Source organism: Leiobunum rupestre, chromosome 7 (genome assembly GCF_980474605.1).
Source record: "Leiobunum rupestre chromosome 7, qqLeiRupe1.1.hap1, whole genome shotgun sequence".
In the NCBI taxonomy this organism is placed as follows: Eukaryota; Metazoa; Arthropoda; class Arachnida; order Opiliones; family Sclerosomatidae; genus Leiobunum; species Leiobunum rupestre.
In genome coordinates this window covers 5785120-5799984 of record NC_143390.1, presented here as the reverse complement: position 1 = coordinate 5799984, position 14865 = coordinate 5785120, and the positions used below count along the sequence as shown (strand labels likewise).

The window sequence follows — 14865 nt, the reverse complement described above, 5'->3', positions numbered from 1 at the left end:
GTGTAAGGACTTTTTAACGCAATAGACACTTCAATAGGTGGTTTTTTTTCGCTTGTCCGGGGACAAAAAGTGTAAACTTTTTACCCTAAGACGGTTTATTCGCCTGTTCTCAGGGTAAGATTTACTCTGTCCCGAATTTTGTTCGCTTATTCCAGAGCTCTAAGGTTACACTTTTTACTCCTCCTCGAAAGGAGGTGTAGAGGGAGTGATCTAGCTTTATCGTCTGCTTAAATTTCGTTTCACGAAAACATGACGGGTAACTTTTTATAAATAACCTTTAACCTTTAACTACTCCCTTCTTACTCCAACTCGTTTTTTTCTTCAAGACAGACTTGAAGTAAAATGACGTTATATGGCTACACTTTTTAACCTGCTCAAAAAACCCAGAACAGGCGAAAAAAAACCACCTTATACGGGATTTACGAGAGCATTTCTGTGGGCGCCGTCATAAGATGTCGGCACGCCTTTTTCATTGGCTGACATTCCTTGTCGGTGCATCGAAGCCGGTAGCTTCCACAGCACTAGCCTCCAAAAAGGGGGCGGTTACCTCGTAAATCGCGTATACAACATATTCAAGGAAATCGCCAAGAAGTAATATATCCAAGAGGCAGGACCTGCAACGCACTTTTTATATAGTGCTTGTTAAAATAATGGAAACTTATATAGCGCTTCAATAAAACATCTTCGAGGAAATTGCGTCTATGATCTGCTATAGTCAAATATGAGAATTCTGGACGTCGTAATTGCTCTGTGTAATCACAAAATAGTGTAAAATTTTAATAAAAAGAAAATATAAACCTCTTTTATATTATTATTTTAATCCATCATAACCCTCTTATACGCGTAATTGCGTACCATTAAAAGGTTGTGCTAATACTCTAGCTATCTAGTTTTCAACCAAAAGAAGGCGTAGCCATAGCTTTCGGTCACGAATTGTTTCTTCTTGAGCTTGATTCAAATATTCGTCACTTGATTTTAATAAGTCCAATAGTGTCATTATAAACAAGCAGTTCCGATTTCTATGCTTAGTTCCATGCTACTTTAGTTTTTGCTTTTTGGCATTTGTCTATTTTCATCTATTTCTCTCTGTATTTGTATACAAATAGACTTATATTGAATTTTATCAAGATGGCATCGTACTCAATTATGATAGTTGTCTGCTTCATAGCCGGTATCGTGGAAATTGTTTGAAATTTATATTAATAATTTAAACGTATATGAAATTATAATAAAAGTAGGATATAATTTCTTAATTTAAATATATGAAGAAAGCAAACAGAAACGAAACTCTATGAAATTTGATTTTCTTCAATAGTCATGGGTAAGTTATTTTGGAGGCTTGTCAATAATTTTGTTAACATTAGGCCTGAAAAATGGGCCCATACACCCAGAGTATTAAAAATTTTGTTTTACAATATGTTATCTTCTTCATACTCTCTCAATTTAAGAGAAAGTTAAAAAGTACTGTTTGTAAATTGTACCAACGTTTCATCCTCTCATCCCAAAAAGTGGTATAAGTATCATTGCCACATGGCTCTGCCATTGGAAGCCATCATAAGAAATTTCGAATCTGATTTTGATATTTTCCTGTTAGATCTATATACTTTTGGACATTTCATTTCATAGCAGTTTTTCCTGTGAAAAGGCTTCGATTTAATTAAGTTAATCCCTTTTTTGACATTTCTTAAACTTTTCCTGTAATGTGAGATAGCAGAAAATAAGCCAAATTTTTTTTAAAAATACCCCTATCCAAAATTAGGCCTTTACTATAAATCACACCAGTCGCACCTGTTTTGTTTCGCTTTGTTTTTATTGCTTTCCACTCCTCGGGACCATTATTCCCATCATTTTGGCAACATTACGGTATTAAACGTTTAGTTTCCAGGAAATAAAAAACTTTGGGGTTATAAATCAGCTTTTTGTGCATAGTAAAGAAGCCTGAATAGTGGGGCTAAGGGTAGGCCAAGCCTACCTGGAAAGTGGCTGCTATTTCTGCAAAATTGTTTACTTTAAATAAAAAAATCAATGAAATTGTAATTACAAATTTTATTGGGATTTTTGAGGAAAAAAAACATTTGTGGTGTGCTACATAGGTTGATGGTGTAAAAACCGTTTAGTTAAATTTCAGTCAAGAAATATTCTGGTAGGGTAGTTCACTACAGATAAGAGTTCAGGGGAGAATAAATGACGCTTTGAAACTAAACCGAGGAACAGAAAGCCTGCATCCAGCATTAAAGAAATACCTTAAATTATATTTTTGGTTCATGTAGTTCGAATGCTGGAAATTTGGAGTTTGAGGTGACAAAGAGGGGGAAACTGGCCTCTACTGTTAGAATAGGTCGCTGATAAGGTTGTTTCATGTATTTCTAGCTTCATTTTGAACGTTTATGAATGAAACTACTTTACTACTAAAGGCAGATTATTAATAACAGAAGTAGGTGGGCCTAAGTTATCAAAGTTGTCTTATAGAAGCTAGGGATTCGGTGCCATATCTGAAATTTTAAAAGTATTAAATGAATATTTACAAACAAGGAGTCGATGCAAGGTGATTCTCACCAATTTTGTTCAACTCAGGGATCTAGTAGGCCTTCTTGTAACTTGAAAATCCCCCTAGCGAATAATTCACAATGGGCTTCCGTTTTGCCATGGCAACTGAAATAGTTCTGAACCACTCACAAGTTGGCTAAAAACCACTTACGACAACTTGTATTTCAACTTGGTTTTCAGTTTGTATTTGGGACAAATGCCTACTAAAAAATAACCTAAATCGTCTTTATTAATCAAATGTGTAACTTCCTGACTACAAAAACCAACTAATTACAAACTTAGCAAAAGAAGTATTTTCTTACCAACTGAATAACAACTTATTACCCCTTCAACTAGTAACTTGAAATATGCTGACAACTTGAGCCTACTTAATACCAAGTTAATATCAACTAATAATGTGTATACAACCTAAATACAAACTGAAATCCAACTTATTTTTGGTAAGGGTATGAACCCACCTGGTGGTGAAAAACCTAAACTTATGCACAAATCCCCCAATGCATGCTACCGGAAATTGCTTCGTAGATGGCAAGAGGTTGTAGTGGTACCAACTAAATACCAACTTAAAACCAAGTTTAAGTAGTTTTTAGACCACTTATTTTTTGGTAAGGGATGAAAAAATATAAATCCAATAAATATATTTTTTTAAATCAATAACGATCAGGGTTGCCACACGTCAGGGAAATCAGGGAAAAGTCAGGGAATTTAAAAATGGGCCCAAAAAGTCAGGGAAATGTCAGGGAATTTTAAGAATTGGTAAAAATTCAGGGAAAAGTCAGGGAATTCAATTTGATCTTGGCACTTTTTGAAGGTAATTTAAATCTAGATCTATAACAAATTCTGTGATTATCAATGATTTCTATGAATGTTTGGCTAATTTTTTCAACATTACAATAACCTTTTAACTGAAATATAAGTCCATCTAAATTTATTAACTTCTGATAAAAGTGAAATATAAAAAAAAATTTTTGGCCTTAATAAGTCAGGGAAAATCTCTTAAAATGGTCAGGGAAAACAGGGAATTTGAATCTGACAATTTTGTGGCAACCCTGACGATGCATGTTATTAATTATTCATTTATTCTTTATTTACATTATAATAACTAATCCAAATATAAGATTATAAGAAGTTAATAATTTTGAAAATTGGCCAATCAACTTTTAAGAAAATATCAGTGATTTTCCCATGTTAAATCCCGTAAAGTAAATCTCAAACTGAGTTGTCCAAATCAATTTTGGTTGCCTTGGCAAAACGGAAGCCCATTTAAATTTTTCTTAAGTGCAATTTTCAAGTTACATGAAGGTATACTAGATCCACGTGTTTGAACAAAATCTCTGAGAATCATCTCTGGTCGTCTCCTTGTAAGAAAGAATGGGATATCAAATGTTCAGGTAACTTCAGAATCATTTACGTTGTGTTATAATTAAATTTACATATTCAAAGTAATTGTAATAGTTTTTAGTATTGACCAGAAATTAATGTTGTATTTTATAGGTGGGCTGCTAAGTTATTTCAAGAATTTATTAGGAAGTAGAGAAATGAGGATTCTAATCCTTGGTCTAGATGGTGCTGGGAAAACCACAATATTGTACAGACTGCAAGTTGGAGAAGTTGTAACTACAATTCCAAGTAAGTTTCGTACTAAGCAAGAACTAGAATATGTCTTCCTTAACTAATAATTTTTAATCAATATACAGCTATAGGATTCAATGTTGAGCAAGTTACTTATAAAAATTTAAAATTTCAAGTTTGGGATTTGGGAGGACAGACAAGTATCAGGTACATTTTACAATTGTATTTTGTTACAAATGAATCTCCATTATTATTTGTGATTTTCTGACAGTAATGGTTTTATTGGGCTTGGTTAAAAATCAAATATTATTTAAGAGGTACTTGCATTACATAGAAAGTGTCGTATGGGAAAAATTTAATTGAAAATTGAAAAAGTGCTTAAGCATTTTTTGTAAATAAACAATTTTAATTTGAACATATTTATAATATCCACTTTCTATCATAATGTGTTTAGCTAAAACTACATTTCAAGTGCCAATTTATGAATAAACTGTGGTTTTCAATGACAAAAGTATTCAAACTAAATGCTCCTACAAATTCCCATTACGTTCCCCTTTTCTGCAAGTCCCATGCCAGGAGAGAGAGAGAGAGAGAGAGAATGAGTTTATAACCAGCAACAGCTTGCTTATAGTTCACCAACCACTTCTTAGCTATGAGTGCTCCCATAAGCCTATCATAAGGTTTCCATAAGTAAAGGTTGTAGGGACCCCCAATAGAGGGGCGAAAGATTAGTGAATGACGTCAGCTGTGGCTGGCGCCAAATAATAAATAGTATACATAGGAGGTCCCTCGAGTAATAGGGACAGTAATCATTTGAGAACAACTAACTACAGTTAGGCGTTTACCCAGTCACCAGAGATCGAAGAACAGCTAGGTGGAGGTATGAACTAAATAAAGTATTGTTTAAATAACTAATCGGGCGTCTTCACTCAAAATTTAAATATAAGACCTATCCTGTCCTATGCAGCTGTGGTCTGGTGGCCAAGAGCTACTTTAAGGACTGTGCAGTGTGATCTGCGCACTCTACAAAGGCTGGTTTGTGTCGGCATTACCGGAGCCATGAGAACAGCCCAAGTGCTCCTCTAGAAATTCTCCTGAATACGCTTCCTCCCCACCTTTTTATTGAGGAAGCTGCCTTTTTAGGTGCCTACAGGCTTAACCAAAATGGCTGGTGGAAGGCTAATAATTGGGAGCATAGCCAAACTAAGCTCTATCGGGATATTTCCAATCAGATGCCGATTCTGACAATGGGTTCTGATATGATAGTACACTCCTCGTGAGTTTTCAAGTACAATTTGGTAGTTTTTTTAACCGTAGCTTTACATTTGTTATAAAAGGGAAACAAACTATATAAAATCTAAGTCCAAAATAGAAATCAGCATCTGGCGTTAAGAAATTACTTATATAAAGTCCAAAACTGGCTTTTAATGAGTTTTCTAACTCATTACAAATTTGACATCCCCCTTTGTTCAATTCAGCTTAATCAATTTCTTTTTAAACTTTAATATGATTTTTACCTTAAAAGTGGTAGACATTCAGGCAAGCATTGTGTAGCAGCAATAATGTATTCATTTCATTATTTATAAGGAGAATGACTATATTGAGAGGATCCGGGGTTATCACGGTATAATTTTCCTCTTGCACGAAAGGGGGATGTCACCTGCGAGATTTTCAATTATGTCCGAAGATGTCAGTTTTACAAAACCAATGACATACAGGGCTGACTTGATTTTTAATTGGAAGAAGAAGCTTATTGTTAGAGCATGAGGGAGGGAGCATTGCTAAAAAAAAACCCTCAACAACATAGTCATTCTCCCTAAGTAGAAATAAATGCATTCTTGGTATAATTTGCACTAAGGTTTCGTATAATTTTTATTGGTAAATAAAAATCTTATCCTAGGCCGTATTGGAGATGTTATTATTCAAACACAGATGCAATAATCTACGTTGTAGATAGTGCAGATAAAGAAAGAATAGGAATATCAAAACAAGAGCTTGTTTCAATGTTAGAGGTAATATAATTTGGCATTAACAGTGAAATAAAACAAGTTCAGACTTTATTTTGTTTTTTTTTCCTAGGAGGAAGAATTGAAAAAGGCTATACTGGTAGTTCTTGCAAATAAACAAGATATCGAAGGATCTATGAGTGTAGCCGAAGTTCATCAAGCACTAGGCTTAGATGCCCTTAAAAGTCGGACATTCCAAATTTTTAAAACGTCAGCCATCAAAGGAGAAGGACTAGATGAGTCTATGGACTGGTAAATATTTGCAATATCTCTGAAAAATTAAAAAAACAAGATTAATAGTCCAATAACAAAATTGCCAAACTTAGGAAATTGCAACTGCACTAAATATTTGTATGCACCTTTGTTTAGTCTTAATATATAATGTGACAAAAGCCCTTGCAAGATTGAAGAAAGGTTATACCTGAAACCAAGCCTAATTTAGCTCCATCGTTGATAAAACCAGCATTTTCAGGCACAATATTCAAACTGAGATTGCACTTAGATTGCTCGGATGATAAATTTGGATAAGGCCTCATTTTTAGGAAATTATTTGGCCTTTAATTTTGTAATAGATTTTATACCTCTAAACTTATTACAAACTTAGATATTAGATGCTGACATTAAAAGTTGTGTGTATAACCAAATGATGTGATCTTTTAACACTACATATATTAAGACTAAATAAAGATGCATACAAAAATTCAATTTCAAGTTAGTGAAACTACCATTTCATTTTCTAATTATTACTTTTTATCTCCTAGGTTATCTAATGCCTTATCCAGTAACAAGTGAAAAAAGTGTTTTGTTGAACTTAATAAAATATTATGTAAGCAGCTGTTTTTACTGCTGTCATGGTATTGTAAAAACAAAGAAAATTGACTTGTGTGCTGCAATATCACCATTTTTTTCTGTATTTCCATGTTTTATACCTAGAAATTTTAAACTATCAAAGCATAAATGTTTTCTTTCTAATACATTTCCAAATTTATCACTTTTTGTTATTGTTCGGCTTTTAAGAGCGCATTTAATGTTATGTTAAAAAAGTGTTTATCTACCGAAGCATATTCTTATTCTAGTCGTACTTTTTCACATTACATTTTGGTTTTTTTAATTAAACCTGGTTATGGAATGACGCAAACGTTTTGGCAATCATATAAACTATGAAAATAAAATACTTTTATTTATAAATTTCTCTAATAGTCAAAATTAATATAAAATATTAAAATTAAATTTTTTCACTGTTAAAAAAATTGTTTGATATTTTACAATGGACAACTAAAATTTTAAATTTTATATCATTTCTGATTTCACAATTAACGATAATTCTTACATGTTTCTTTAGATATTTAAGATAAACTGCTTTCTGCCAAGTTATTTATTTACCTTACCACAGGGGCACAAAATGGTAAACATCATCTGAAAACAAGGATACTCCTTTTGAAATTACACATTGCAAAAATAAATTTCTTTGTTATTTTGATGAATTCTGCATTGAAATTTTTTTTCTGAACTTTAAGCAGTAGAAGCTTCAAAACAGTAGCGGTACCTAAATTATTTTGTTACTTATTTCTTATAAGATAAGAGCTGGTTCATGTTCAAATTCCCTTGTCCATTAAAAATTCATGGAAATTGGGTTGCTACTTTCTCTTATATACTATGTGTACTAGAACCAATGGAATTTCAAAGTCTAACATTGTGGAAAGGACAGGACTGGAAATTATTCAATTGCTTTGTTTTTTTGGTCTACTGGATAATCTAGACATTGTGTTAGAAGATAAATATCAAATAGATTGATTGTCCAAAGATGTGGCTGGTTCAACAGAACAAGACTGTCCACCCCCTGATTTGAACAATTTATGTTAATGTTCATAAGGGGATACGGACAAATTCCCCCAAAGGCACAATCCCCCCGCCTAAAATCCTCCCAATATTAATGCACAATTGCCCTCTGATGGAAGTGCTCAGCCAGGCATAGTAGCCCGCTTCTCCTCTCAATGCTAGTAGACTTAGATAAGGTTTAAAATCATTCTAAAAGTAGACAAACAGAAATCCTGGGAGCCACTATGTTTAAAGTTATGTTCAATTCCAGTCATAACCACCTTGATGGCAATAAATACTGAAATGAGTTTTTGCATCCAAATTTAAAAAAAACACCTTAAAAAATGGAGTGTTTATAATAGTTAATTTTGTATTCTGATTCAAATAATTCGACATAATTTTGCCAAAGTAAAGATTATTGGGACATTTGACAGTCGTTTCTTTTTCAAAAAGCCTTGATCTCAATGAAAATTAGCTGGCAAAGGAGTTACCTCACTGCCATTACAGACACCAAGGTTAAAAACTAAGATAGGGGTATATAGTACTCCTCATTCTATTGTAAATCATTGCACTCCTAGTATCCATGATAAATATAATTTATGAGGTCAAGAATGTATTCATTGAGAGCACCACCCAGTGTAGTTCACCTCATGAATGGAAAATCTAACTTTTTATGCCTCCCAGTTGCTATCCACTCACATTGCAATTTAAAATGTAAGAGCCGCCCGGTTTCAAAAGGGGTGTCTTTCGACAGCAAAAATTAACCCTAAAACCTAAAATAACAATATTATTAATTTTTCCAAAATACACTTTCTGTTTAGCATAGTTAGTATATTTACTGAGGATATCTCATTTAGTAATTACAATTACTCTCCAATAACTGTTAAAAGTTTCTAAATTGATAAACAGTAATCTTATTATAAAAATCACTTGGCTTCACTCAGGCAAAAGTATTGAAGAACAAGCTAATCAAGTTAGCAAAAATTTTATTATGAGAATTTATAGCGTTGCTTCAATTGGATTGGCACCCGATTCAAGTCGGCCCGACAAAAATCAGTAAAGACTATATCCGATGAGGTGAATGGAAATTGACACGTGGCTGACCCACATGATAACAAAATAATTTGTTTTTGTTAACCATGAGTCAAAGGCTTAGCGCTTAGCTATAGCGTCAAAGAAAGCTCGGCATTCCTTTCTTTTTGAATAATGTTTTCTTATTATCTTATTACACGAGAAGAGCTATTCCAATTAACTTTTTTTTCTGTTCCCATTATAATCTTCCATTTTTAACCTAATCAGTGAAATAATAAAATTGAAATAGCAGATGCTCCAAATAGTATGCTCAATAACAATTACGTATGCGCAATTGATTTAATTTAATTTCTTGTCGGTTAGGGCAACACGACTTAAGTCAGACCAATCCCGGACCTAACAAAGTCATGTAGCGTGTCAGCTGACAAAAAGCGGGTAGTGTGAACGAGGCATGAGAGCTATTCACAAGACACCGTTTTGCATCTGCTTGTGATGACGTCACTCCGTTACTAGCTCTCAGTAAAATATTCCCTGAAGTGACAAACTTATGGAAAACATTATAGACTTATGGTAAAACTCAAGGTTCGTAAAAGAAAAGCACTATAAGGTTGGCTCTTGTAAGAGTGGCGGGAAGGTGGATTTCGGCAGCCGCTGGGAAAGGGGAAAGAGAGCGTTTTTTCCCCTAGTCGCTAGTGAGAAAAATTAAACAAGACGTGGCGTGATGTTATATTTGTTATATCTACGGCGCAGGTGTAAAGGAATAAAAAAACAACTTCCACCTGCAGAGCTTCCACTAACGACGTGAGTGGATGTATCAACCAAATTTGATTATAAACAACAAAAATAGATATTTCTGATTTACTTTATAAAACGTTTCACATCTGTTTTTTAGAATTGATTGTATTTTTTAAAGCTCATACATTTAATACTATAAGCTTTAAATTAATATTGGAGGTCAGTAACGTAAAGATGGTACATATTAATCTTATTTTATTGGGCGATATTTATAAGAATATGTGCGGGCTCAGTTAGGCCTAATGGTTACGATTTTCTACAAACCACGTGGCAACGGAGGCATTGTATGATTTTCAAATTGATAATAATTTTTAAGGTAAAAAAAGAATTTAACAATAAATTTAATTTTTTTAATATAATATCTACGTTTTAATTTATATTAGTGTATTGAATTCCAGGCTTTGGTTTAAGTTCTTTTTATCTCTCAAAAAACAACAAAGCAGCGGCTATCAAAATAAAGTATTATAATCGAAGGAAAATTTATAACTTATTTTATGGCTTAGTATGTTTGCACGTACAATATGCGATTGATAATTTATGAAAGGATAAAAACTTCCGTTAGATTTGCATATTTAATAAAAACAATGATGATATTTACAATGAGTTTGACTAGTTTCGTTCTGCTTAGCAAAACATCTTCATTGTTTTTATTAAATATGCAAATCTAACGAAGTTTTTATCCTTTCATAAATTAACTTATTTTATAGGATTTGGTACATTAAATTAAGGTAAAAAAACAAGTGGCAAATGATATATAATTAATATAGGAATATGGTAATGCATGTTGGTTTGATTCTTAGTCACATGACTTGTTTTAAAGATTTTAATAATTTATATTTTGTTCCATACCCAAATTGTGGCATTGAAATAAGTTTTATTTAAGAAATTATTGCATTAAAAAGGTTGAGTTTCGTATAAGCACTAAAAGAACTATATAGCCATATACAAAGGTGCGTATAAGCGCTATAAGCTTAAACAGGCAACCTTTGAAAGACAGACTTAGAAAGAGACAAACGCAGCCACCCCTAAAATCGCTCTCTTCAAAATCTGACCAGTGACGTCACTGGTCAGATCGCCCGCTTGCTCTCTCTCCGCGTTTCGACTTTCTCTTCAAAAACTAAGTACATTCTTTATGTTGCCTTGTTTTAAGAAAAAGGTAACTGGAAGATACTATCTATGAAATTTAATCGACAATTTTTTATTCATATTAAATTTTATTTTTCATGAATCAGTACATAAACCATTTTAACGGTATGATTTCTGGTATCTGGCTCTAGCACCTGGACCACCAAATTTCTTTGGTTCGCATCGGCGAGGATCTGCTACAAGCAATGTCCTATCATACTGTATTAAGTCATCTTTAATTTCTTTCTTGGTTGCTTCATCCACATCTAAATAAAAAATATTGTGCACATTATTGCTTAAACAGTATATTAATAAGACCATTTGAAAAAAATTGTCTTACTTTCAAATTTAATAATTTAAGTAAAAATATACCATTTAGTTTTAATTCATGATTCCACTTTAAAGGTAAGCCTAAGTAGTTATTTTTATCACATTAAAATTGGGGCTGTGCGATTACTCTGTCTCGAGTCTGAGTGGATTCAGGACTCAAAATTTGTTCTTCCAAGACTATCGGCTTAAAAACTACAAGAAGTTAACTGGAGTATGTAAATAGATGAAAAATTACCCAGCGAATCTATTATTTTTTTCCTGATTTTAAATGGTTAGGATAAATTTTACGACTTTAATAGGACATAGAAAATTTTGATTTAATTGGCCTGGAGTTAAAATCTATTTATTATGGATTCAAAGACTCAAATGAGAATAGCAAAATTGGACTCAAAGACTCTCAAGTCCAATTTTCCAAGACTTGGGATTCTACTCGAACCTTAAAAACTAGACTCACACACCCCTAATTTAAATACAAAACCATGAAACTAACAACTGACAGACATTGTAGAAATAATCATAAAAAAACGCTTGGCATTGCCACTACGAAAATAAGATCTACTTCTACACACTTCTACTTACACTTTTGATAATATGCCACAAGTGCTTTAGAGATTGCTTGTCTGATAGCTATAAAAAGGTTAATAGCAATAAGATTTTGGCAAGAACAATAATTTACCCAATAGTTACCATATATCTGAGCAACATGTCCACCTCCTTTTACACGAACACGAATGTCAACTCCAGAGAAGCGTTCATTCCCTAACCTCAGTATAGGTTCTAAGAGCTGTTATAGAAGAAATAAATAAACACGCTTTTCATATTGAAACCTTTATATAACTTATTTTAAATTACCTTATATTTAAGAACTTGAGGTTCCAACATATCAAGTGGCCTTCCATTAACTTTAATGAGCCCTTTGCCTTGCTTACAATAAGCTACGGCTGTTGCAGTTTTCTAAAAATATACAAGGTTTTTTAAGAAAATAGGTGGGGTGACAAGCGTACCTAGTAATTTCACTGCAAGAGGAACTGAGTTAGATCCTAGCTTTTGGCAATGGGTGAGAACTCTGAACAACTCGTGTTGAGTTTGAAAGTTTTCTCCCTACTGGTTAGTCGTTTCCCCTTACCATAAATGTTGAGTTTAATGGTAACAGCGAGTGTAGGGATGTTGGCTCGTGTGGCATGAAGGGCTTGCCATAACCCTCCAAGGCATTGTAGCCAGGTCAACCATTTTAAAGGCAATAAAAGTCGCTAGATGACTTGGGCCTAGGGTGGTACCTTGGGTAAGTCTAGCTGATTATTATTCTTTAATAGAGTCTTACATTGAAGCAGTAAAACTCTTATGATACCCAATCATTTGAGCCAAGCATTAAATAATTCAAATAAAAATTATTTTAACTACCAACGTTTTGGGGGAATTATTTCATCAAAATATTGAATATTAAAGTAAATTTAAATGGGTACCACCAGTTATAAATTTTGATCACACAAAAATATTTCTTCCATATTTTGACTTCTGAAGATATGACTTCCTTAGTGAGATATTTAAATTCCCCTAGCAAGATAGTAAAGCCATCCTATCAAAAAAGGGCGAATGTAGGAATACGTAACCATTATCCGCTAATGGGAATTTTTCAAATTGAAATACTGGATTGATGAAAACTGTGATCAACATAAGCATTATTCCCATAGGTTTGGACAAATTAACTTGGAATTGATAATCCTTGTCTCTTCTTTAACAGGGTTCGTACAAAATTTCCGGAATAAAATTCCCTGACATTTCCACGTTTTCCCTGACTATATTAACAAATTTCCCTGACCATTTTTGTAGAATGAATTTATGTTTTGAGGTAAAATCTTGAAAAATGTTAATTATGTATTTTTAAGACATTTTTAAAAAATTTATTTTCCAATTTATTTTTGGGGTAATTTTAAAATTCCCTTACTATTCCCTGACCATTGGGAATCATTTTCAAATTCCCTGATCTTTTGGAAACATTTTCAAATTCCCTGACTTTTCCAGGTCGTGTACTAACCCTGTTTAATGTGTTTAATTACTTCAGTATCTACTTAGAGGTGTATATTAAGGAAACTTTATTGTTGAACTAGGTTTCAAAAGCCTCATTGGTCTGGAGAGCTAGATCATTAAGAAGTATATAGAAAAAGGTAACGAAGCTTAACTTTCGCAGTCAACCGAAATTATTGTTCATTATTACTTCTATTTCAAAAACTACGGGTGGTAAGCCTAGTCTTATCTATAAAACCTAATATAAAATACGTACTTTGCGACCAAAAACTTGAACGGAAGAAACATTCTCTTTACTTGGTCTAAATAACAAACAACATAAAGTAATATTAAAAACTAATCACAATTTAATAATTAAATATAACTTGAAATACAGTAAAACACGTGTTCAACACTTACGTAGCCATGTTGATTTCTTTGAGAAATCCAATTTATAAGCCTCGTGGCCAGTGTAATACCTCGGCAGTCGGCACAGACGAATGAACGAACTTTTTAAGAGAGTAGACACACCGGAGACTTTTTTTTTTGAGAGTCCCACGATATGGTGTTAGCTAGAGCCTTAGACACCAACACAACAAATAAACGTCACAGACAATAGCGGCACCAACGTTAGAAGCGCTGAAGGGATCGCAAAAATCCCGACAGCTGCACGCTACCTGAGAGCAAAGGTCAAGTAAGTCGAGATACGTGACTATTGAAAGAAATTCAAAATAAGAATCCTTGGGTGTTTTTAAATTATGGTGACTTAGTACAAAATTTTCAATATATATTTTCACTCTATTTTTATCAATTTTTATTATTAGATTATCATTATTATTATGCTAGATTTCGAACTTAAAACTCGTTTTTCTCAAATAAAGGGTTTTCAGACTTGCTTGACTCTTGCTCTAAGGTAGCGTGCAGGCGTCACTCCGGAGACTGAACTTTCGAACTTCGAAGTCTATGACTACGATTAGATTGACTATTTTACCAACAGTCTATCCCAAATATGTTTTTGCAGCATAAACCCGGCACCGATAATAATAGGGAGCTGCTCCCTATTATTATCGGTGCCGGGTAATCTCATTGTAGCTATACAGCTCCTAACGAATTAATTTAGAATATACAAGTTAGAGTAGGGGTTCCGTTAAAAAAGGCCACCGAGAGTGAGTTCCAAGAGACTGTGGTGCGATAGAAGAAATAAATGTTTTAACGTTAGTTTTACAATGAACAATATGAACTGGCTTATGAGGTCTTATGCTGCCAAAGTCTGATAAGGGTTCTTTAGGATTTTGCACGCGAAGAAAATAACGACGGCTGACCACAGAAAACCAGTTAGCCTCTGTATAACATTTCCATCAACTTTTTTTTATTGAGACCTTCTTTCGAAAGCAATAGGTGTTTCCATAAAATAAAACCAAAACAATTTAAGCAGGAGACAATGGCTCTCGCGACGATAGCACGAGCTTTCTTACCGATAGATAGCGCCTTATAAGGATAGCCTGCAGAAATTTACGCGTTTCTGCTAGCTGTCACCTCCGTATTCACTCCCTTTGAAATAATATATCTAGACCTTTATAAAATTATATACGTTTCCTATATCTATGGGGATGTTCGTATCTAAGAAAACCGCAAA

At 33.4% G+C, this 14865-nt stretch overlaps 2 protein-coding genes across 3 annotated transcripts; one reads left to right on the top strand and one right to left on the bottom strand.

The window, feature by feature from the left end:
- The first annotated feature begins 1052 nt into the window (after window positions 1–1052).
- On the top strand, window positions 1053–7609 carry Arl1 (ADP ribosylation factor-like 1). 2 transcript variants are annotated; one of them, XM_090180736.1, is made up of 6 exons: window positions 1053–1321; window positions 4042–4176; window positions 4245–4326; window positions 6020–6131; window positions 6199–6377; window positions 6887–7609. In XM_090180736.1, the coding sequence occupies exons 1-6, from the start codon at window positions 1318–1320 to the stop codon at window positions 6915–6917; spliced, it is 543 nt and encodes a 180-aa protein (XP_090036862.1). In that variant the 5' UTR covers window positions 1053–1317; the 3' UTR covers window positions 6918–7609. The 2 variants fall into 2 exon arrangements, with proteins under 2 accessions (XP_090036862.1, XP_090036860.1); XM_090180734.1 differs by lacking the exon at window positions 1053–1321 and having other exon boundaries at window positions 4026–4176.
- A 3355-nt stretch (window positions 7610–10964) lies between these two features.
- Window positions 10965–13767, bottom strand: RpS16 (ribosomal protein S16). The gene is made up of 6 exons (XM_090154482.1): window positions 13650–13767; window positions 13507–13552; window positions 12078–12179; window positions 11913–12009; window positions 11805–11852; window positions 10965–11161 (listed from the first exon to the last, which is right to left on the bottom strand). The coding sequence occupies exons 1-6, from the start codon at window positions 13655–13657 to the stop codon at window positions 11016–11018; spliced, it is 447 nt and encodes a 148-aa protein (XP_090010608.1). The 5' UTR covers window positions 13658–13767; the 3' UTR covers window positions 10965–11015.
- Between the last annotated feature and the right edge of the window lie 1098 nt (window positions 13768–14865).